At 31.1% G+C, this 23,212-nt stretch overlaps 1 protein-coding gene across 1 annotated transcript in view; it reads right to left on the bottom strand.

Moving 5' to 3' along the window:
* The window catches only part of LOC105617196 (neurobeachin), a 222,104-nt gene that overhangs the window by 106,901 nt on the left and 91,991 nt on the right, over positions 1 to 23,212 (bottom strand). Inside the window, exons 3-5 of the mRNA XM_012198761.1 lie at positions 1,311 to 1,437; positions 996 to 1,096; positions 763 to 858 (exon numbers count right to left, since the gene is read on the bottom strand). Coding sequence (XP_012054151.1) covers positions 763 to 858; positions 996 to 1,096; positions 1,311 to 1,437 — 324 coding nt within the window. The remainder of the gene's footprint in view (positions 1 to 762; positions 859 to 995; positions 1,097 to 1,310; positions 1,438 to 23,212) is intronic.

Genomic DNA, 23,212 nt, shown 5'->3' with positions numbered 1-23,212 from the left:
ACGAAGCAAAAAGCAAAATTATAACGATGCTAGTTATTGATACATTTATGCTTAACTACGGCTCTATAATATGCATGTTTTTTCAATAATATAATTAATTAAAAATGTGTAAATATACAAGAAATATACAATTAATAAAATATATAATTAATAAATGAAGATACAAAAAAGATGAAAAACTGTCATTATATATTGTTGTTTGACGTTATTAGCACGGTACATCTTATAACAAGTAGGGCAGCTTATAACTTTAGTTTGCAAACTTCATTAAGATTACTAATCCAAACTATGTCAAGTACCATTTTTGAAATAATTAGAGAGGAAATTAATATCTAGATAATAAAAAAAAAAAAGTTTATTACTTCTTATTAACTAAAAATTCGTCTTATCTATAAATACTCTTTCTTTTTTTTTCATATAGACTAAATTAGATAACTATATTATACATAAGATGACATTAAATATATAATAAAAAATGTTTGAATTGTATTAAATCTAATATTGAAATCAAAACACTTGATGTATTACAATGAGCATTTTTGATTGAACATATATACGCAGTAAATAATGTTCAGTAATAATGTTCAGAAAAGTTTCTTAGCGTGATTGATTTCGAAAATGTAAACTGATAGCAGAATCTTGCGACGCAGGGTAAATTCTTTTATCGGAACTTTGATCGAGTTTAGAATCGAACGATGTCCTCTGGGACGTCGTAAAGTATCTGTTCTAAGGTAAAGATGAACAAGAAAGAAAAGAACTTACCGACCCCTTCTTGCCGGGAAAACTGAAAAACACGTCTGGCCCATTTCGCTGCGGCATTTGGCGGAGGACGTTTAATAGTTTCGCCGAATGCCGTGGCTATAAAATGTAAATGCTACTTTAGTAATTTTGTTGTCAGTGTAATGTATTTTAATATATCTATTGAACACATTCTTGCAATAATATTTATCTAAATTTTCATTTCATTTACACAAATAAATCTTAAAAATTCTTACCCACTTTCCTTTAACGGATTTCATAGCACCGAACAAAAGCTTCAATTCTTTCACCGTTATGCTGTAGCTCGCTAGCACTCCAAGCATATCGATTAACAAATCTGTTACGATATACAAAAACATTTAAAAAAATATATTAAAGAATATATAATTAGTTAAAATAGAAAAAAGTAGCAAGTTTCTATGTCATGATATGTAATTAATGTCAATATGTATGGTATTCTGTAAAAAATCTATAGATTTTTGTCATATTAGAAAATTAAATTATTTCTACAATCAGTGATAATATAATGCTCGTTAGAAATGCTTACTTACCGGCAACAACAGTTTCCGCACGAGATAATCGATGCAGGACATGTTCTATGAGACTCACATCCGTACATGCTTGTAAATTTCTAACGCTTTTTCTTAGGATCGCAATAAAGACGCTCCATATTTCAGCCTGAAACAAAAATATGGCACGTTTATCAATTATTTGCATTTATGAAAGAATTAGTAATGTATAAAACACATGATATCTTCTTATTTATGATATCTTCTTATTTAATAGAAAAATACATCTTTATTCTATATTTAATAGTGTCAAATTTTAAATATATGTATAAAATGTTCTGGAGTATGTTATAATATTTTTGTATTATTGTACAAATATATAAAACATAAATATGTGATTAAAATTTATTTAAGATTGTAAAGAATAACTGGATAATTCAACCGAGCAAACTCAACAATTTGATTCAAATGGAATTTCATTATGCATAATTACCTATATTATCATCATAAATCATCTGCTAAAATCATATAATAGTCAGATTAAAAAATATTAATTAAAATATTCCATGCACTTATTAATATTCGCTTGTTTGCTAAAAATACGCTTCTATTAAAACACATTAGCGTTACCAAAAGAAATTTTATTAGCTTTAATTTTTAATTTCCCCTTTCTGTTAGAAGTTATATACATAACAAATAAGAGTTATATTTAAATTATATATTACTTGTAAAATATAAAAGGTTTAATTAAAAACATATTTAAGAATTTCCTTCGATGCTCTCAAATATTCAAAATATCTTTCAAACATTTTATATTCAATACATTCAATTTGTCGAAATAAGTTAAAATTACATTTAAATTTGTACCAATATTTTACGTACATGCTGTAGAAATGACACATCTTTTAATATAAATAAATTTCTATTATTTAGTATTTTTATTAACTCATTTTATTAACTTTTCAATTTAATATCATTCATTCGGTACGATCCGATTCAATTAATCAAATTGTCTCAACACAGACAGAAAATCCAGTAATGTCTTTGCTATAGATAATGGCTTGCCAATTATGTCCAAGCAAAAACTTGGAGAGGTTCTCAAGTGGAATAGTAGTGGTTTTACTTTACGCAGCGAATAAAGGATGGCTTAATAAAACCACAAGCTTACCTTATGAAGAAGAAATTAATGCTCTAAAGAGGTTTTTTGTAAACCATCGCGAATAATTCACTTGGACATTCCAAACAAAGCAATATGGAGATTCCTGTCTATGGAAAGTGTCATTTAATATAGTTAAATAACTATTTCCAGCTATAATAGAAAACTGAGACTAAGGGAAGTTCAAGTCACACAGTAAGATATTAACACAGTACTATACACAGTTACTATAGTAACTATTTCAATATGCAACCGGCGCTGTCTGACGAAAGTGTTTATATGGCGGAGATCAACTTCCGATGGCTTTGTAGCAGTTTATCCTCAAATTATTATACTCCTGGATAGCCGGACGACCGCGCACAACCGACGCGACGCGAAGGCAGACCGTGTACCCGCGTAATCCCCTACTGATATGCAAGGTAGGCCACGAAGCGAGATAACTACGGAGTGCGGGGTAACCGCCGAATAGCGGAGAAATCCCGAAAATGCCGCTGGAATTCCCCCAGTCGGAATTTCGGCCTCGCGAGCCGGAGTTTTAGCGAAGAGAAGTTATGGGCATTCGGATAATTCCAGAGTAATGATCTCGCGGCTATACACCTTGTCGGCTTACTACATCGAAGTTGATGAATCTGCCCAGCGTGAACAAAAAAGTGACAGAAAGAGGCAGGAGAGAACGAGAACGAGAGAGAGAGAGAGAGAGAAAGAGAAGGAGAGGATAGAGAGTAATGTCGTAGAAGCTTTCAGCTGTCGCTCGACCATGATAAATTGCTCTGAATCGCGAGAGCAATGGTTAGTCAAGTTAATCTTCGAGTTAGATATCTCGTCTTCGCGCTAAAGACGATAGATACTGCTTATCTATCTTGCTACTTATCCTCTTAGATGTTAGCACTTGGACAGTCAGAAGTACAACCGAATTTACAACTATAAATATTAAACACAAATAAGTGAAAAGAGCCATATTCGATTAAAATAAGTCGTGATGTCTACTAATATATAATATTTTTGTTTGCTTGAACAAGTTGATTGAACTGGAACTGGATTGCAAAAATTTATGCAAAAATATTATTAAACACCAAAACCCTCTTTGATTGAATATAGCTTTTTTCATTCACATATGTATTAAACATTTCTCGATCTATTTCACTTAATTTCCTTTATAAATATTATACATATTTAATATATTATACATATCAGTTTTATATAATGTCAATTTTTCGGAATATGAATATATTAAGAATGGACGAACGAAAAACTTCTAATTATATTAAAATTCTGATTATACGTATATCTGAACTACAGAATTATAATAGATTTAACCAGAAAATTCTAATTTGTTCAATTTTAATCAAAATTCCAATTAATGCAACTCTTTTTTCAGTGCAAGTAATCGTAATCGTTTAATTGCTTATACAATCCATAAAATGTTTTGCTTTCAACAAGGTTTTCAAGCTTAATTAAAATTTGGGAAACATGATTATACCGAGAAAAAAATGAAAGTTATTGTCGAAACTTTCATTAAGGCTTGATTATCTTGTTAATTTATAGTTAGATTTTCATTATCTGGTTAATTTATAGTTAGACTTAACCTGATATTTTATCCAATAGGCTTTATCGATGTCATAGATGAAGCTTATTTGGTAAAACATCAGAAGTTTAATCACAAGTTAATGAAACCAGAAGCTTAATCATCAGATAATGAAAAACTGGATCTAAGGAATATATTAAATAATGTGATTGTAGTCAGAGGCTCATAGTAAAAGAAAATATTCATAATCATATTCATTCAAATATATTCATTCAAACTGAAAAAAAAATTTATTTATTTCCGATGAATATAAAAAATATTCATATTCGTATTCATATTCATTATTCATTTTTTATTTTTTCGAATATTGAATACCTCGAACATACTATTTGGAAAAAAATTTTTTGATCACACATGTACATATTTTTTTATTAATTTAATTCTCCATACATTATTTATATTTTTATATGCGATAAGAATAAAAATAAATTAAAGCGTAAAACATATGCAAAATTCTCTATAATCACTTTTTTTCTTGTTAGAAATAAAAGTCTGAAATCTTTCTCCTTTTTATATCTGCGAATATTATTATAATTTTTCTTTTATATTTCTTTTATTTATTAATATTTTTTTCTAAACTGACATTTTTATTTCTTTGATAAAAAAATATTATTGCATTAGTAAAAAAGGTATTAAAATTAGTAATATATAATGTTCGAATTAAATAGTATTTTTTAATTATTTCAATATGTTTTTGTGATATCCAATAGTATTTTTCTATAAGAGAATTATTCTGTTGTATTATCATAGTTCAATATCCGAATATACGATTTACGCCTTCACGAAATACTCGCGTATGAATCCACAAGAAGAAACGGCATAGGTATACAATAATGCAATACTTACGAATCGTCAAGATAGCGTTGTTATAAGATGGCGTTGTTGATTCACGTTGATTCACATTGATCGTCAGAACTCCGATGTTCGCCGAAATGACCTCGTAGTTGCTCGTACACACGGCATCGTGTCATCTTGAAATTTGAGGTTACGAACATATGCGAAATAACGTTGGATTGTCTATAAGATTACGTTTATTATCGAAAACAACGATCACGCGCGACGCATATCCGAGCGACTCGTTTTACTTGCGTCCGTCCTCACTTCTCCTATCAACGGCTCACTTCACACGTTCGCACGCTTTTCAATTTGGAAGTTACGGGTCACGTGTTGCTTCAAACGTAATTTGCCGCTTGCAATGAATTCAGTATTACGTAAAATTAAACAAATAATATTGAGAAATTATTGTAATAAAATTTGTATTAAAAAAAGATTTTTATTTCTATAATATCGATATAAGGATTAAAGTAAATAAACATACACTGTATTTTTTAAATTATAAATGCATAAAATCACTTTCTCTTTTCAGAAATAAGACTCTTCTTTTTATTTACAAATTTTATTACAATCTTTTTTTTCTCAATATTATTTGTTTAATTTCATGTATAATACTGACCGCTTCATTGCAAACCGACAAATTACGCTTGAAACAACACGTGAACCTGCGGCATAATTTTCAAATTGAAAAGCGCGCGAACGTGCGAAGTGAGCCGATGATAGGAGGATCGAGCGAAGTCGAACGCAAGTAAAAATGACACTCGGGCATGCGTCGCGCGCGCTCACTGTTGTTTCGTGTTTTCGGTAGTGAAACAAACGTAATTTATAGACAATCCAATGTTATTTCGCATATGTTCGTGACCTTAAGTCTCAAGATGATGTGATGCCGTGTGTACGAGCAACTACGAGGTCATTGCGGCAAACATCGAGTTCCGACGTGAATCAACGTGAATCAACGGCGCAACCGCCATTATCCTCACGATTCATGTGAGTATTGCATTATTGTTTATGTTGATGCTATTTCTTCTTATGGTTCAAACGTGAGTATTTCGTGAAGGCGTAAGAGTATTCGGGTGTCGAGTTGTGAATACGACGTGATAATATATGCATAGGATGCTCCAGACAAATCACCAGGAGCAGCTGGTTGACCGAATACGCCTTCTCGTCCGTCTTCCAAGTCGACGACGGCTTTCGTCTTTCTCTCTCCCTCACGATCGTCGTAATGAAATGACAAATGGCCCAGCAGCTCGAGCTGATACTCTCGATTTGTTCGCGCGGAGAAATCGCAAACTACGATAGATGCGAGAAAAGAAAATACTTTATAAGTTAGATCACAGCGTTAAGTAGCGACTGTAATTTTAATGACAGAGTCGATGCTGTTACAGTCATGCTATTATATTGTTACGCAGCTTTTTATCATGTATATGTACATAACATATACAAAATTGCGCACGATAAGGATATCCGTTATTGTCGTTATGGAATAGAGATCATAGTCACCTCTCCGGTTTTTGTTGATTCCGATTTTTGAAACGATTCTCTGACTTTTCGGCTGTCGGAAAGAATCTCCGATTAATCGCTCAAAATTTTATCAAAATTTTAATCTTGTTTTTAAGTGTACGCCATTTTCCTTCGATTTTAAAAAAATCTCTGACAGAGAGAGAGAGAGAGAGAGAGAGAGAGAGAGAGAGAGAGATTGGATCAACAACTTAGAATTAATTTTTAAATGATTGAAGCATATACATAATTAACAGCGATTTCATAATAATGAGAAAAATGGTCTTGTTGGATTAAATAGTAATTCTAAGTGAAATAAAGTGAAAAACAGACGAATCAGTATTTTCTGATTAAGTCTATTAGAATTCTAGTTGAGACTTCTGATTAATATAATTATTCTGGTAAAAATAAAAATTTTAATAGATTTACCAGAAATATTATATCAACCAGAATTCCAGTTATCTCAAGAATTCTAATAAACTAGAATTTTAATAAATTTAATTAGAAATTCTGATTCGTCCATTTTCAACCAGAAATTTTTTTCAGTGGATAAATAAGGATTTTATTCTTTATTTTAACATATCAATTTTTTTCCTTAAGCGTCATTATTCATTTTCGGTTTTTATAAAAAAAGAAAAGAAAAATACAAAAAATATATAAAAATAAAACAATCCCGAATGATAGCGAAAAAATGAACATTAAAGAAATGAACATTCTCTTTTTTTCAAGCATTAATTAGCTTAATAAGATAGAAAGATTCTCGGATCTCTCCATCCAATCAACAGACTTAAAAAAATTGACGAATGTAATATTAACTTTATGTTTGATGAGAGAATTTTTTTTAAAGAAAGTAAAATAGTATATACATTTAATTACGTCAAGTGATTAGTGACAAGTAATCTCTGATTAAATAATAATAATCTTCAGGCGAGGAGAAGAATTTGACGACTAAATCTGTTGACCCTGTTTAGTGAGAATGCTATAAGAAGCTAATTTCGCCATGTATATGCAGTATATTCGAGAAACGAGAAACAGTAAAAAAAATTTTGATTAATTCGCACGAATCAATTGCTGTGAGAAACGAAACCTTGAGAAAACGAGAATAAATTTATTTATTTTTCTTTGTAGTGTTCTGTAATTCATGTATTTCATTCTGCTTTGTTTATAAATGACCATCATGTTTTTCCCCGATGTATAACATCCCATTTTAACAATTCAATAGCATGTGTTTTTTCTCGAAAAAGCGCCAGCCTGAATAAACCAACGTAGTGTAAGGGCAAAAATAAAATTTTAATTTGAGTAACACGTCACCTCGACAGCGGATGCCATATAATAAATTTAATATTGAAATTGTTTCTATATATTCGCTACAAATACGTCGAATACAAATATATCGATGTGGCGAATGAACGGAATGCCAAAAATCTCATCATTTAAATCAGACATTTTGTTTTTCTCGATAATAAAAAAAAAGAGAGATAGGAATATTGGTTATTTAACGGCAATTTAATGATTAATGCAATTATTGTAGTCTTCGAAATTTAACAGCGTTATATTTTGAAATATTGCAAAAATAAAAGCATAAAATAATGAAAATATTTCAATGACTATCATATTTTTTAAATTTATTTCACTAAGGCAAAAATAAAAAAAGAGACTGAAAATTAATAGTAATAATCTTTTAGGTTTACTAATTTGACCATCTTTGATTAGCTCGATCAGTTGATCAGAGTATAGATTAAGTATCGATTGTGGTTGATCAATTCTGCTTAATGATAAATATGATTGATCAATTCTGGAACAATCGATCGATTAAGTTAATCGGAGATGGTGACACCGGCTCTTGGAGAATCTATTTAAAGGGCTCTATTCAGATTCCAAGTGCCATCGAGGTATCATTTTATTCTTATATATATTGTTCACTTAATGTTAAACAAGAATAAAATGATGCATGAAGAGCACTCAGGTGGGAATCTGAAAGCGCTAGAAAGTCTACATATAGGTAAAAAGTAGTCTATATTAGAAAATAAATGCAAAAAGATATTACAATATTGTAAAATCTGAATGTAGTTTTTTTTGACAGGAATTAAATTTTTATTTTCTATTATTTAGGATTAAATATATTGCAATATTTTTAGATAAAATGCGATATTAAAATATATTTAATGTAATTTTAATAATTACATTGCAATCACGAAATATAATTTCGATGACACTCTGCTATATAATTTATTCGATATTATTATAAAAAACATTAATGACTGTTTAATTATATCCACCAGAGGGATTTTAATGGCTGACTATACGCACAGTTAAACTACTAAATCATCGCATGCATAACATAAATATATGCGTATCTTGATTTATTTCTAGTTAATATTAATGTTATTACAATAAAAAATAAGTTATCCTAATTTTTTGGATAACTTATTTAAGATTGTTTATCAAGTATTTAATTAATTAAAGCTTACGCTTACGATGTTAAGCAATGTGCGATGTTAATGTAATGTGTATATTACATAAGATCATATACATATAACACGAAGACAATGATTCGTGTACATACGTAACCATCCGACCATAATTTACGAGGTTCTATTACTAGTATTCGCTGATAGCACTTGAGAGAAAACATAAAGACAGCTCTATCGCGGTTTTCCCATGAGCCTCTGCTTCCGCGAATGTTTCAAGCGTGATCCTCGGAGGTACTCTGGAGTAGGATAATCCTGCATAATATGGAGGTTTGCGAACCTGTAAAATCCAAGTACCTCGCGCGCTCGTGAATAATTCGTTGCACGCGAGCGTCGTTAAGTTGCAGCATCGGAAATTTAATGACCTCTACAAGAAAAGTTGTTGTTGATGTCAGTAAAGATCTTGTAGAGACCTCAGGAAGAAAGTACATATCAAAGTAGATTTTCTTTTCTTAACACGTATTCGTGTTGTACACTATTAAATATCAAAAAGGAGCAATGGTAATCTAATCCCTTGGAGTTAGATAACATCTTGTTACTTTTAATTTTCATGTGTGTAAAACATAAATCAATTCATTTCTGTGACTTATAATTTCAAAGTAAACAACGTTCGTGTTATGTATATATTTATAGTTAATAATAAACTAAATTTTAGTTAAATTTGATATATTTTCCTGAATTATTTGTGAATGAAATTTAACTTCGTTGTTTTAACTAAATTAATGACCTTTTGAGTACAAGCCAGAAATAATTAAATTAGAAATAAAATTAGAAATAATTAAAAATAACTTACATTAGTCAAATTATAATTTGACGTTGTGAACTTAACAATGTATTTGTGATATATAATACTTCTAAAGAAATATTTGATATATGTTTTTATTTTTATTCTAGTCAGAGAAAATTACTACCTAAAAAATTATAAAATTGTTTCGGAGGGGCTACAGAAGCTAACTGTGACTAATATTCTGGCGAGTAATTGCCAGTTTAATTTCGTTCAACACTGGCTACGTTGTAGCGAATTATTTAGAGTGCACGATCGACTTCTGAACGAAAAATTTGGTAAGTTATCCGCTTTATCTGCATCTTATTATCATTTCTTCTCTATTATCGATTTCTCAAATGATTCTAATTTTTCCTAAGTCATCTCGAAAAAGTCTCTTGAGATTGCTAAAATTAGATCCCCTGACGGGGAGTTTCGCAGAATCACGTTTCCTGCGGGATCGTTCAATTTCACCACGACTATCCATTACGCTACATTAAAACGTACTCGTTGGTTTGGTGCGTACCGTTCAACGATTGTGCCGCGCTAAAAGCTACCAGTGCGCGGCGTAGCATGGCTTTTAGAGGTGGCTACAACGTTGAAAAGATAGGAAAAAAGAGGCGAGAACCTGTGGTTTTTCGCACTTCGCCGAGTGTGAAAAACATCCCTTTTTGCGCTCTTTCATAAGTTCGTACACAGATTTCGTCCTCGAACTGTTGGTAGATTAAATTCAAATTGTAAATACGATAGTAAAGTTAAAGTGGTTTCCGAGTCATAATATTCACTTTTGTTAAAGAAAGAGCAACTTTGAATTTATCAAAGATTCTGCAAACAAATGGGAGTCTCGAAAAGTATTCCTTTTTTATTACAATATTGAAATCAGCGAAGAAAGAAGCATAAAAGTATTCACAATGGATTTAAGAATAACACAGCAGTCCGAGCTAGTTGGTACGTTAAAGGATAAGACTGAGTTTGAAGCATTTATGCCGACACTAATTAATTCGTTATAGAATCAATAGAGCTTTTCGTCCAGGATTCCATTTGCACGGCATTTGGTCCGCTTCAAGTCTCAATCCATTTTCTCTTCTTCGTTTCATTCTTTTTCAGTCTTCCGAGCGTCGTTTCGCAGTTAAATTACAGATTATTCGAAGATAATGATGACAAATGAATCAGTGGCTGCATCATTATATCTTTCATTTTCCAGATTGTTCTTAGATTATCACGGACTATTGTATTGTTATTGTTATATTATCCATTTATTCAGATTTTCTCCTGTTAAGCACTTTCAAGTGCATGTGTAATAAGATTAAGGAATAAATGTAAGAATAACACTTTATTTTATATTCAATACTCTGTGTACATTGTATTCCAATATTTCTATTTCAATTTTCATAAAATTTTAATTGTTTTTACATAACTTGTTATCTTTGATAGTTCATAGTATTTCCTTCCAAATGAGCATGCAAATGAGATTATTTATTTATTTAAACATTTATTGAAATAGATAATTTTATAAATTTATTCCAACAAGATACATAAAATGTATAATGAATTTATTGTTTAATGATAAGAGATTAATTGCCAACGTTCAATTAAAATGATTATAAGCCATACATAGCTTCGAGTTTTCAATCTTTATAATATTCTTATTTTGAATTTCAATGTAATATAAAGAATAAGTGACAGTAATAAATATAATTGTGGTTGCGGTCGAGAATGTATCAAAAGTGCTTGTGAGAGCGTGGACTACTTAAATGCAGAGCGGAAGTTCCATTTGACGAGAAACACGTAAAGTGTTTATGCCGCAAAAGGCCTGTCCTCAATCGCTTCTTTGAATTTCAAGTCCCTCAAAGGATCAGCTTTTGGTTAGCGGCCAATTCAATTGAATTTGAACCGTTTAGCATGAGGTTTCAGTCGTGGTATTAGGTTAACCGTGCACCTATTTGGGTCTACTGTATCAAAGGAATGAGAGTACATTTTCATGAGAAGAAAAATGAAAGTATTACATTAGTAATTTTCCAATGCTCATACAATATTTCAAATTGTTTGAAAATTGGTACTGATAAATAGATACATACAATTGATGTATATTTCTTATACATAAATAAGAGGAGAAATGCTATTTTTAATTAAAGTGGGTCATCGAAGCTTAACTTGAACCTTATTGTTAGTAGTATTTATATGTGGATATACAAATACAATTATTAGTTCTATAAGATTGCGCTGATTCAATTTATTGACGATTAATTAATTTATATTGTTGAGATTATTATTTTATTTCACAGTTATGTTTCAAGAACGATAAATTGAATCAGAGCATAGTTTTCTAGAACTAATAATTGTATTTGTATGCTCACATATGAATATTACTAAGCACCAAGACCAATTTTGACCTAACATGGCATTTCTCCTCTTATTTGAGTGTTTAAACACTTCTCAGTCTATTTCACTTAATAATTGTTTCTTATACATATTATATTATTATTTTGCAATCAATTGAATAATAATTAAGTGGCAATTAAGATTAATTTGTGTTATCAATGTATTTCTCTAAAATTAATTTTTAAATTTATGTAATCCTCATGGCTCATGATCTATAATGCTTCACGTTTCCTTAAAATATGTACACATTAACTTCACGCAAAAGTACCAATTTTCATTCTGCGGATGAATAAAGTAAAAATATTATGTCAACGAATCTGAGAAAGAGCAGCAGCTGAAATAAAAAGAATAAAGTCAGTTCATTTGCAGGAACGAACAAACCATCTCCGATGTTATCTCCGGGTTCATTCTACGGAATACACTGTCACGGCACGCTTTAACCAACTTTCTGACTTTAATCGACTTCACTGAGACTCTGTGCTTTCCATTTATCGTTGTTCCTTTCTGATGCGCTTGAAGGCTTAAACAAGTACAAAGCATACGTTTTCATTTGTGCTCTGTAACAGTTTCATCATTACGACTTAACGCTCATTATCTCGAATTTTATGATTAGTTAAGAGATACTTCGAATAAATTGTTGTACGCTGTTCTGTTTATTGATTTCCATGCGGGTAAAGTTTCAGGACATTGATATTCCGCTCGCATTGTTACATGTTTCTCGACAATAATATAGCTATAGCTTGTATTGACCTCGCAATGTTCCTTAACACGTAGCGTTAGTACTACATTGAGATCCACGAAGCGTTAAACGTACAGATTTACGAGTAAAGGCGAAGCGTTTACGAAGTGCAGTTAAACCTCCGACCACAGTTTCCCCACGGTTGACAACTATTGTAGATTTACTGCAATGAAAAGATTTTCTCTCAGTTCTGAGATTGTAACTTAAAAAATTTGCTTTACAAAACAAACTTGCTGCTATTCAATGTGACTATGTTATTCGTATTCTTCTCTAATTTATAAATGTAATTTTAAATAAAAAAACCATTGAATACATATAGGCTTATTATTTATATAATAATTGTAAATAAAACTATATATTCTAAAAATATATAGTTTTGTAGAAATTATTTGATAATTCTGTGAATCAGACGATTTATATATATTATCAGGTTATATTATAAATAAATCATTCCTAAAAATACGATATACACAAATAATAATATTATTTTATATTATAATATATATTATTTTATATTAATATTATATACTGAACCGTATTATTATATATGATTGTCTATTCTCTCCGGCCGTAGTTCATGTACGGGATTATGAGAAACGAATATTAGCAATAAATTCAAACAATATTTTCTCGAAGGGTGAAGTATCCAGAAGCAAAAGAAAAATATTGCGTTGGTTGTGATAAAAACTGTGGCTAAAAAGAAAAATTCGTGCACCTAATATCGAGCCAAAATATGGCAGAAAATCATCTGGCGTCACCGAGAATGTATTGCTAATATTATTCTTTGCATATAACAAATTGCATATTATATTTTAAGATATCAAATGCTCGAGTAGCTATAACATCGCTAAATTATCGAGGATTATGTCTATTTTAAAAATAAATTACAATATTACAAGTCAATATTACAATATTACCTCTCTTTCAATTGATTTTATTTAAAAAGCACAATAATCTAAATCATTTTTGAACCTACACGATTCGAGTTCTTTTATCTATTGCAAATTCTTAATAGATGCTAAAATTGAATGATTAGTAAAATATTAACATTTTCAAAAAGTACTCAGTATTTTGAAACTGCCTATTATCAAATTTTAAAATATTCTTTTTCATTTTATTATTTTTCTTTATTCTAAAAAAAATTATGTTAATTTTTTAATAGATTTTTAATAGAATAGAAGATGAACATTTATTCTCAAGTAATCTGTAATCTGTTTTGAGTTTCTTGAAAAAATAAAGACGTTATAATAGCATTGGAAAAAACGACAACAGACAAGAATCGGAAGTTCGATTTTCTTGCTGAAGTAACACGACGTTTCGTAAATATATGTAAATAACAGAGCAAAGCCAAGGAAAATGCCGTGAGATATTGGTAATGGAAAGTCGGCGGCTTAGTGACAGCTTTTACTACTTGTAGACATTGACACAGAATCTCAAATGCGCTGTGTTTCATTTTACTTCATCTATTTCACCCAGATGATTACATCTCTCCTTTACATTTTTTTCTACTGCGATTCAGTATTCAAATTATTTTATAAACTGTTAATTATTATTTTATTGCAAATTCTTAATAGACGCTAATTGATTGATTAGTGAAATATTAACATTTTCAAAAAGTGCTCAGTATTTTAAAACTGCATGTTATTACATTTTAGAATTTTCTTTTTCATTTTATTAGTTTCTGTTATTCTAAAAAAAATTTATTATATTAATTTTTTAATAGACTTTCAATAGAAAAGAAGAAAACTTCCAATTCGAAAATGACAAGGAATAAGGAGAGTACAATAATTAGAGCGCAAGTTTTGCAAAGTAGACATACGTTAATGTAATATTCTTTTTGACTCATTTTGAAGTCATTCTTAGCGATGAATAACAATCATATCAATCATACATACCTCATCCTAAAATAGTAAAATCACATTGCATAATCCCAAGTGGATTTTTCGATCATTGGTTAATTAAAAAATATTTCTTTGTTTAACCAACCAATGGTCGGTTAAAAATCCACTTTAGATTATTCAACTCAAGAGAGATTTGATCATTGTCGAATGAGAGATATGTGATTGATACTATCTAAATCTTTTGGAATGACAATTGAGCCAATTTTGAAAAAAGAGTGAAAATTTTTCACTTTTGAACAAGAGTGGCAATTTTCACTCTTTTAGAGTAAGATTTTACTCTTTTAGAATGAGATTCACTTCAAAGAAATGAATCTCACTTCTTTTTTTGGAATGAAACTTTATTCCTTAGAGTGACTTTCATTCCAAAAGAGTGAAATTTTACTCTTATACAGTGTCAGATTAAGAAACTTTTAGATCTGAAGCGCTAAAAATTTTTGAACCCTTTACGTCCTTGAAAAAAATACGAATTATCAAAAAATAAATTTATGAATTTATTTAATAAATTAAATATAAAATTTTTCATTATTTCCGTTTTTTGGAACCAGTTGCGTGTTTATAATTCATGTTATCTAAACCTAAAATAAGAAGAAATAATAAAAAGGAATAACGAATAATGTTAATTTCAATTAAAGTGAAACCTTCTTTTATGTGTTTGTAGGCATGTTTTCGAATTGAGCGAGTTTGCAAGCGACGTAGGTTAGATTAATGATATTAATGATGTCACATGCTTTATTATTGGTTGACATTATGTGCTCAACCATAATACAGAATGTGATGTCATTAATCCAAACCAGTTGGTGCAAACCCGCTCAGTTCGAAAACATTAATAGCAGAGCGTCTCTCTGCTTAGCTATGCTTACTTTTGTGATTCCGACTCTGATACAATACGCTGAATTTGTGACTTGACACGATCACGACCACAAACATAGTACATCGATTATGACTGAGAAGTAACGACACGACGCACGCACATTTGAATATTATAACATTAAAGTACGTTTATTTTGCAAAATTATTGTGCTCTGATTCTGTGCTGTATTTTCATTAGCCTTATTCTTTTATTGTTAATTTTTTAACTTAAGGTTAATTCATAATTTCTCGCATTTTTCATTAATTATTCTCTATCGTGATGTCTCCCACGCGTAATAATCGCGTATAGATCAAGTGACATGGAAAAAGTACTAGTTCCGTTGAAATTCTTTTCGCTTGCGTGGTTTCAAAGAAATCTCTCTTTCTTCCTCTTTTATAAAATAAATGACGCGATTTCCGACGAAAGCCGAGTGACCCGGGATCGTTGAGCGAGGTTCGCCTGAGGAGATATTTGCGACGCGGACCCGCGATTCTAGTTTCGCACGTGTACTAGCAATAGAACGGTCGTTTTGTAAATGGCAACAATGAAATATCAGCCGTATTACAGGTATCATAAGTTAGGAATGGCGTAGGGAATTGCGGTATTTCCAAGGAACAACTGAGAATTGGTTTGAACATACCGCATTCCTGCGCTCGTTCTGGTGATTGTCATGCGAATATGTGTACATTTTAACCTCATTTAACTTCATTTTTTTCGAAATTATTTACATCATGCCAGAAAACTAACGGACGCTATTTTTATTATTGTGTAATGCAAAGGGCCAAGCGAGTAAGCGAAACGCGGGAGTAATGACAATTCGAAAGAAATAGTTTCTGAAAGAAATAGTCTGATATAAGTATGCGCTGATAAAGGAACGAGTGAAATTGTCTAGCAGCTTTACAGTCGTTTTCGCAATGTAAGTCTCTGTGAAGTCTATCTCTCGTTGACCACGATGTTTCTTTGAAGTTGCTAATGTAATCTGTGTTTTCTCCATTTAATCGTCTGCAAGTCGTTTCTCCTTATGATGACTAGTTTCGTGTTGCTGCACTTACTTACTGTATACTTTGTTGTTGTAGAAAGAAACTTAATATCCAATTCTTAATGTCTCATAATTAGAGATATATGCTAGAAAATTAATGTTTTCTTATATTTTTTACTATTTTTTTCATCCGGAAATAGTCACTCGGAGTGTTTTTATACTCAGTAGCGAAAAAAATGTGAATTGTAAAATATTGTTTTATATGGATATTATTTAATATTTTATTTCTTTTTTAATAACTTTTTTATCTTTAAATATTTAAATTCATTGAAAATTCGTAATAAAATAGCGTTATATTAACTAAAATCTTTATTATTTAAAAATATTGTCATAGATTACTTAACGTATACTTATTCAGTTTAATATTTGTTTGATTTCCATTTACTTTTTCGGAAAATTGTAATTAAATCCGTATCCATAATGTTTTCAAATTAATAAATCAAAAAATAATCAATATTATACAATATGTTGGTAATAATAGTGATTTTAATTGTAAAAATAGCCCAGGTGATCTCTCATTTACGTGAAAAAAATAATTAAATGACTTCCAGGTTGATGTTTCTTACTTTAATTAGGATACATAGAAAATTAGGATACGTGGAAAAATAAATTAAGGACACATATTATTAGTCTATAATCAAGTATCCATATTTTTCATGCGAATTTATTAATTAATATAATCTTTAAACTAGTATAAATTAGTATAATCTTTAAGTATAATCTGTGTTTTAGAAATATGGAAACAATATTGTGATTTTTCATCAATATCCATTTAATAATAATGCATCCTTATTAAATTAAATTAAATTTTTAGGTTTAATTTTCATTAACTTACGTAAAAAATTTAGCCGATATCGAGAAAATGTTTTTATGTCAGTTAGAACGTTCTAATTATGTCAACTTTATAACGCGTTCGTTACGGCGATATCCGCTTTCTCAGTACAACACCGCGTAATGCTATTATGTAACCACCGCTCCTCATGACATTCGCGTTATCGTTTTTCATTTTCCGCCCTCCACAATCGTCGTGCCATCCGTCCTGTCGCTCTTGTCTGGAGACAGCGGCACGAATGAATAATATTACGAAGACGTCCTGACATCTATTTGGTTGATCCGTCTTCGAACCCGAAAACGTCGTCGTTTTCGCCAAGACGAAGGAGAGCAACGTCACTCTCGCTGCACCACCACCATTTCAATTACCAATCTACCTCCGGTTTCCCGTGCGCGGGCATGTTTCCCGGGCCTGTGGATTCGCGATACACGGAATTTGCCTAAGTCCCCCGGCAAATATCTACGTCGTCGCCATCGTCTCCGTCATCACCGCCGAGCTAGATAAATATGATGTGCGACCTGGGCCCATCGTGGCGACATCAGCAAAATGCAATTTAAATCCCGAGCTGCTTCTCGTTTGGACGCCTCTTGCATCCCCCGACCAATTGTATCTTCGCATTTTCCACGACTTTCTTCCTCTACCGGCTTTCCAATCCCCGTAAATTGAGATCTGGTTACACCACTGAGCACGAATTACGTTACCGCGAATGAGATGCACAAACACCGTGCGATGTGCGAATTTGCAAATATCCCGATGTTGCCGCTTGATCATTTGTTCACTCTATACTGCATGCTGATTGGATTATTACTGCAAAAGCCGCTTTGCTGATATTTACATGTTGACCCGTTATCGCGTTCTGTGTTATCCGAGGATAAATAGAGATTATGTAAGAAAGACAGAACAGCTTAATTTTGCATTTAAAAAATGAAAAACTAGATATATCAATGTCTCCAATCGAGATCTTCATTTTTTAATATTAAGATAAGAGATCTTCATTTTTTAATATTAAGATTAGAACATAGAATTGCTTATATAAACTAAATCAACTAAATACGAGAAATGCTGCAGTTACGATCAAAGTTAGATGTGAGAATAATACATCTACATGTATTTTAAATAATTTTTATCTTAGATATACTGACTATGCGCGTCGATTGTTTTCGTCTTACAAGTCTTTTAATCCAATTGTGTTGCAAGACCGAATGTAGTGTGTAGTCATATATTTAAGATAAAAATTATTTAAAATACATATATGTATTATTCTAACATCTAACATCTTTGACTGTAATTCGCAGTTTTAGTTGTTTTATTTTTTAATTTTGTAATTCAGAAATAAATCGTGCTTTTGCTTATGTCGCTTTCTTATGAGTGAAAATATCAATACTATGAATATTCAATATATCTTAGAGACAAAAGATAGTTTCAGTTTAATTACATGATGTATCTAATTTTTCATTTTTTTAAATGTATAAAAAGTAATGCTCATGTAATTATTAAATATTTCACGAGCCGAGAAAAAGTTTATAATGCCGCCTTTTCCATTGTGTTTTCTTTTTGTAACTTCATCATTTTGCAAAGTCTTACTATGTGTGTTTTTAAAAACCGCAAAAACTTTACAAATATATATGTTCGATTCATATAAGCAAAAGCTAGAAAAGAAAAATACAATCACTGTCATGTCAAATAATAACGAGATAACTCGTAAGAGAATAGAGTATTTTGCAGGAGATACATTCGTGTAAAGGGCAAATGTGTTGGGAAGGTAAAAGCGCAGCGGCACATAAAGGATGAGAGAGAACGAGGAGATACGTGCCGCGGAATAATGGCGCTACTTTCGACGGTGATTCAAATCCGTCAATCACAGACGACCTAGTTGACACATGCAACGAGATTACATGCCGCGTTTTTGTGAGCCGAATTGTCGATTTTTCGCGAAACTCGATTCTTCTTTTTGTCGGTTGCCCTTTTCACCCGCTTTTCATACTTTCTTCGTCGTGAAACTCTTTTGCCAAGTCAGGGAAAAAATTCATCATAGCGGAACGATCCGGGAATTCTTATTAGTAGGGTTGAAACGTACGTGGACACCATCATCCAATGGCAAAAAACGAAAAATTCATTCCTCAGGGCATAATACCATGTCGTTAATCGAAACTGTCATTTATATAATGGTTTTGTGATTAACGTAGCAGGATCGTCTGTTAACGATGAAGGAGATCGATATTAATTTTGTATCAGAAATTCAAAAATATTCTGCTAGTGAATATGCAAATTATATATATTTATAAATTTGCTTTTTAATACTTTTTTATTTAAACATCATACATGTAACATTATTTATTATTTGCATAAATAATAAATATTAAAGTAAATATTGTGCATAATAAAGTATTGTATAATATATAAAGAGAAATTGTGAAAAATCGGAAGATAAATTCCATTATCTCATGCAAAACAATACAATTCTAGTCTCTAGTATTATTTTCTGTTGATGTCGTATCTCTCTTTCTCTTTAGATACGCATATGACTATCGAATCACTCGCTCGCAGATATGAACAGCATTATAACCATCGTTATAATTAAACTCGTCACAAAAGTGTCGTTGGTCACGCGATGTCGGAATGCGTTAGATGAAATTATATGTGGAGTGGTTAATTATCGGACAAACAGTAATTGGCAACAATCGCACATTTCCATCAAAACGTTATCGATTGTAAGTCTATGTGTCGTTACATGATTTGCAATCATGTCCAGCACATGAAACTGGAATAGACATAAATTGGAAGGAAATATTTTTTAGAATTGTACTTTCGTTCAAAAAATTATAATTCTATAAACGAGACATGCAAATAATGATATACACACTTTTAGCATTTCTCATAATTTTTTGTATGAAATACCAGTTTTCTGACTAAACCTTCTCTAACCTTTTTCAATGAAGTGATCCATCATTTGAAATTTTCTATCAGCTTTTTTTTCTTTCTACAAAAACTCGGAAGTCTCTTTTCATAAATTAGGAAAATAATAAAAGCTCAAGAATTACTCTGTCTTCGTTATTTCTTAATTTACTATCGTAAATAAGATTAATCAGGATCTTACGCTTTTTCAACCAAAACTGGAAAAAGACTAAATGAATTTCTATCTATTTATTATAAATTTTTTTAGCATCATTATGTACATCTTTAAAAAATTGAGAACAGATTATAACGATCTATGATCTATAATATATTGTTATATTTGTGTATAAAATTTTGTTGACTCTTAAACCATCTTACAATAATGTAAATAATATAGAGCAATAAATTTGTTGACAGAGAGCATATATCTTCATATATCTTTAAAAATAAGACAAAATTCTACAAGACTCTCGAAATTGTCAAAAAAATTAAAAAACGTATCTTTAAAAAAGTCTCTGTGAAAAGTGCCAAACAAATGATCGCTTTTGGTGAACTTGCGCATTGCGGAAAAACTGTCTGTTACGACTGTCTCCCTGAACTTGTATACGGTACGAATGTAGTATGTAGCTATCAAAAGAGCAACGATAACAATGAATCGAAGTGCTGACCGTTGCGTTTTTCTTGGCGAGAAGAAATCTTTTGTGGTCTTGACGCTCGTAAGTGTTCCAGAAGAAGTGTTAGATTTGGAGACGAGGTGTGCAATGAAGAATAGAGGATAGTAAACTGATAAAGTCATAGTCGAATATGTTTCAAGATGAAAGGGAGAGCACGAAAGTGTTAAAACGATCTAAAAGCTATCGCTCCATATTGGAAAGCATTTCGTTCAAATGATTTTATAAATGGAGCGACGCTGCATCGATCGAGAATGAAATTTATTTGCTATTCTTAAAGATTTATAGAGATTGTTCGTGTTTCAGCCTTTTTTACTATTAAATAGAATATAACGTAAAGCAGCAGGGATTTTACCTGATTTTTATTTCAAAATCTATCAAAGTTGTATTATGCATTGAACAATATGTAATGCCAAGAGAAATATACATTAAAAAGAAAAATATGTGTGCTAATACGTAACGATCGTTTTGAACAGCAACGTCGGATTAGATAAGACTTCGATAGACTGCAATTCAGTGGGTGAATCGCTTCGATTAGAATGCATTCGAGTGAGAGGCTATCACACGCAGGACTGCCCAGTTCCGGTGTCCTGATCTCATCATCTCGTCACTCTCTATCTTATTACTTTCGTATAACGTAGACGTCTAAATATTCAAATACGATCGATTTTCTCCTGGACTCGAAGCTTTAACTATAAAATTGTTTATATTTTATTTTTTTTGTTCTTCAATGATGAAAAATTATCGTTTATCGATTCTATCCATATTGAGAATAAATTGCGATGCGCAGAGTATCACTGTAATAATAACGATTCATTTGACGTTATCGAAATCTGTGCGATAAATAACAATGAGAGTCGATGATAAAGTTGGCAAAATCTGAAGCGTGGCTTATTCCGCTTTCGTGCCGCGTAGAAGATATTTCGTGAAAGTAGAAATTTCGGGGATTTTATGGGCTTGTGATGGTTATTCTTCGTATTACCGATCGAGCCAAAGTCGTGAAATTCATGTCAGGTCCCGACAACACGAAGTCATTATGATATTTACGTGAAACTATCTCTAATTAAACAGAATCCTAGGGTATCTTGAAATACCCGCGAACTGTGGCGTAGATATTTGCACACAAAATAATATGCAGTGAGGCGCTGCGTAGCTATGTGTACATATTTTCAGTATATAACATGCCATATAATACATTACGTATACATTAGAAAATAAATTTTGTAACATGTATATTATATATATTATTGTAACATATATATTAAATAAATGTAGTAAACTTTTTTATGTGTTAAAAATACTTGAATATAAACAAATATTAGTAGAATTAAAGTAAATTAGTTTAGTAAAGTAAGTAAAATTTTAACGACACTTAATTTAAGGCAAGATAATTTCTTAGCAAGTTTTTTTAATGTTATGTTTCAAAATAACAATTTTTTTACATTACTTCAAAATGTAATAATGAAATACCTAATTTAATTAATTTTAATAAAAGAATATTTTATCATTTTTCGCAAACGAGTTTGTTTGCAAATATTATCACTTATTTATTTAAAAAAAATATTTGTCAAATATTAAAAAACGTTATACATAATATCGTTTAGCTTAGTTGCTTGATTGCTTTTTCACAAAGAGATGTATGAGAATTTACGATCAGTTCAAATAGTTGCCTCTTTGCCACTTACCAAAAAAGCTCCATCACTGAAAAGCCACGATTTTTCACGCTAGAAAGGGAGCTAGAACGAGGGCGTGAAAGATGAGAAAGGAGAGGCTGAGAGTTATTTCGATGAGAAAGCTCGCACGGAGCGTACTTGAGAAAAGCACGAGCAACGGAGCTGTAAAAACCCATACAAGATTTCGTAGTCTGCGCAAGGAGGAAACGTAAAGTTCTCTGAGGCGTAGAGATACATTAAAAACTTACTCCCGTGATGCATTGTGTACAATTTTAATACAAGGTTAATACCACGAGCGAAACTTTGCACCGATCTTGCAATTCACGGCAGCTTTACCTCTTATTTAAGAAATGTATTCGTACTTAGACTCGCAAAACGGTGAGATACAATAAGACGCAATCACGAAATACCAAACGATGTCGCTCGATGTTGCTTTGAATTTGCACAGTTTGAAGCGCATTGCAATTTATCGAAGAAGAAAAGAGAAAGATGTTCTCTTTAATCTGACAAATTCTGTCGGATGTAATATTGAAAATTAAATATGGATAAGTTTGTAGGAAGAAAGCATTGAAAAAAGACAGTATGTTGGCATACAAATGGAATAGATGCATTTAATCAGAGTCTCCTCATTCCCCCCCCCCCTCTCTCTCTCTCTC

Source organism: Atta cephalotes (genome assembly GCF_000143395.1).
Source record: "Atta cephalotes unplaced genomic scaffold scaffold00012, whole genome shotgun sequence".
Lineage (NCBI taxonomy): Eukaryota > Metazoa > Arthropoda > Insecta > Hymenoptera > Formicidae > Atta > Atta cephalotes.
The sequence above is the reverse complement of the archived record's forward strand: the minus strand, read 5'-3'. Positions and strand labels throughout refer to the sequence as shown.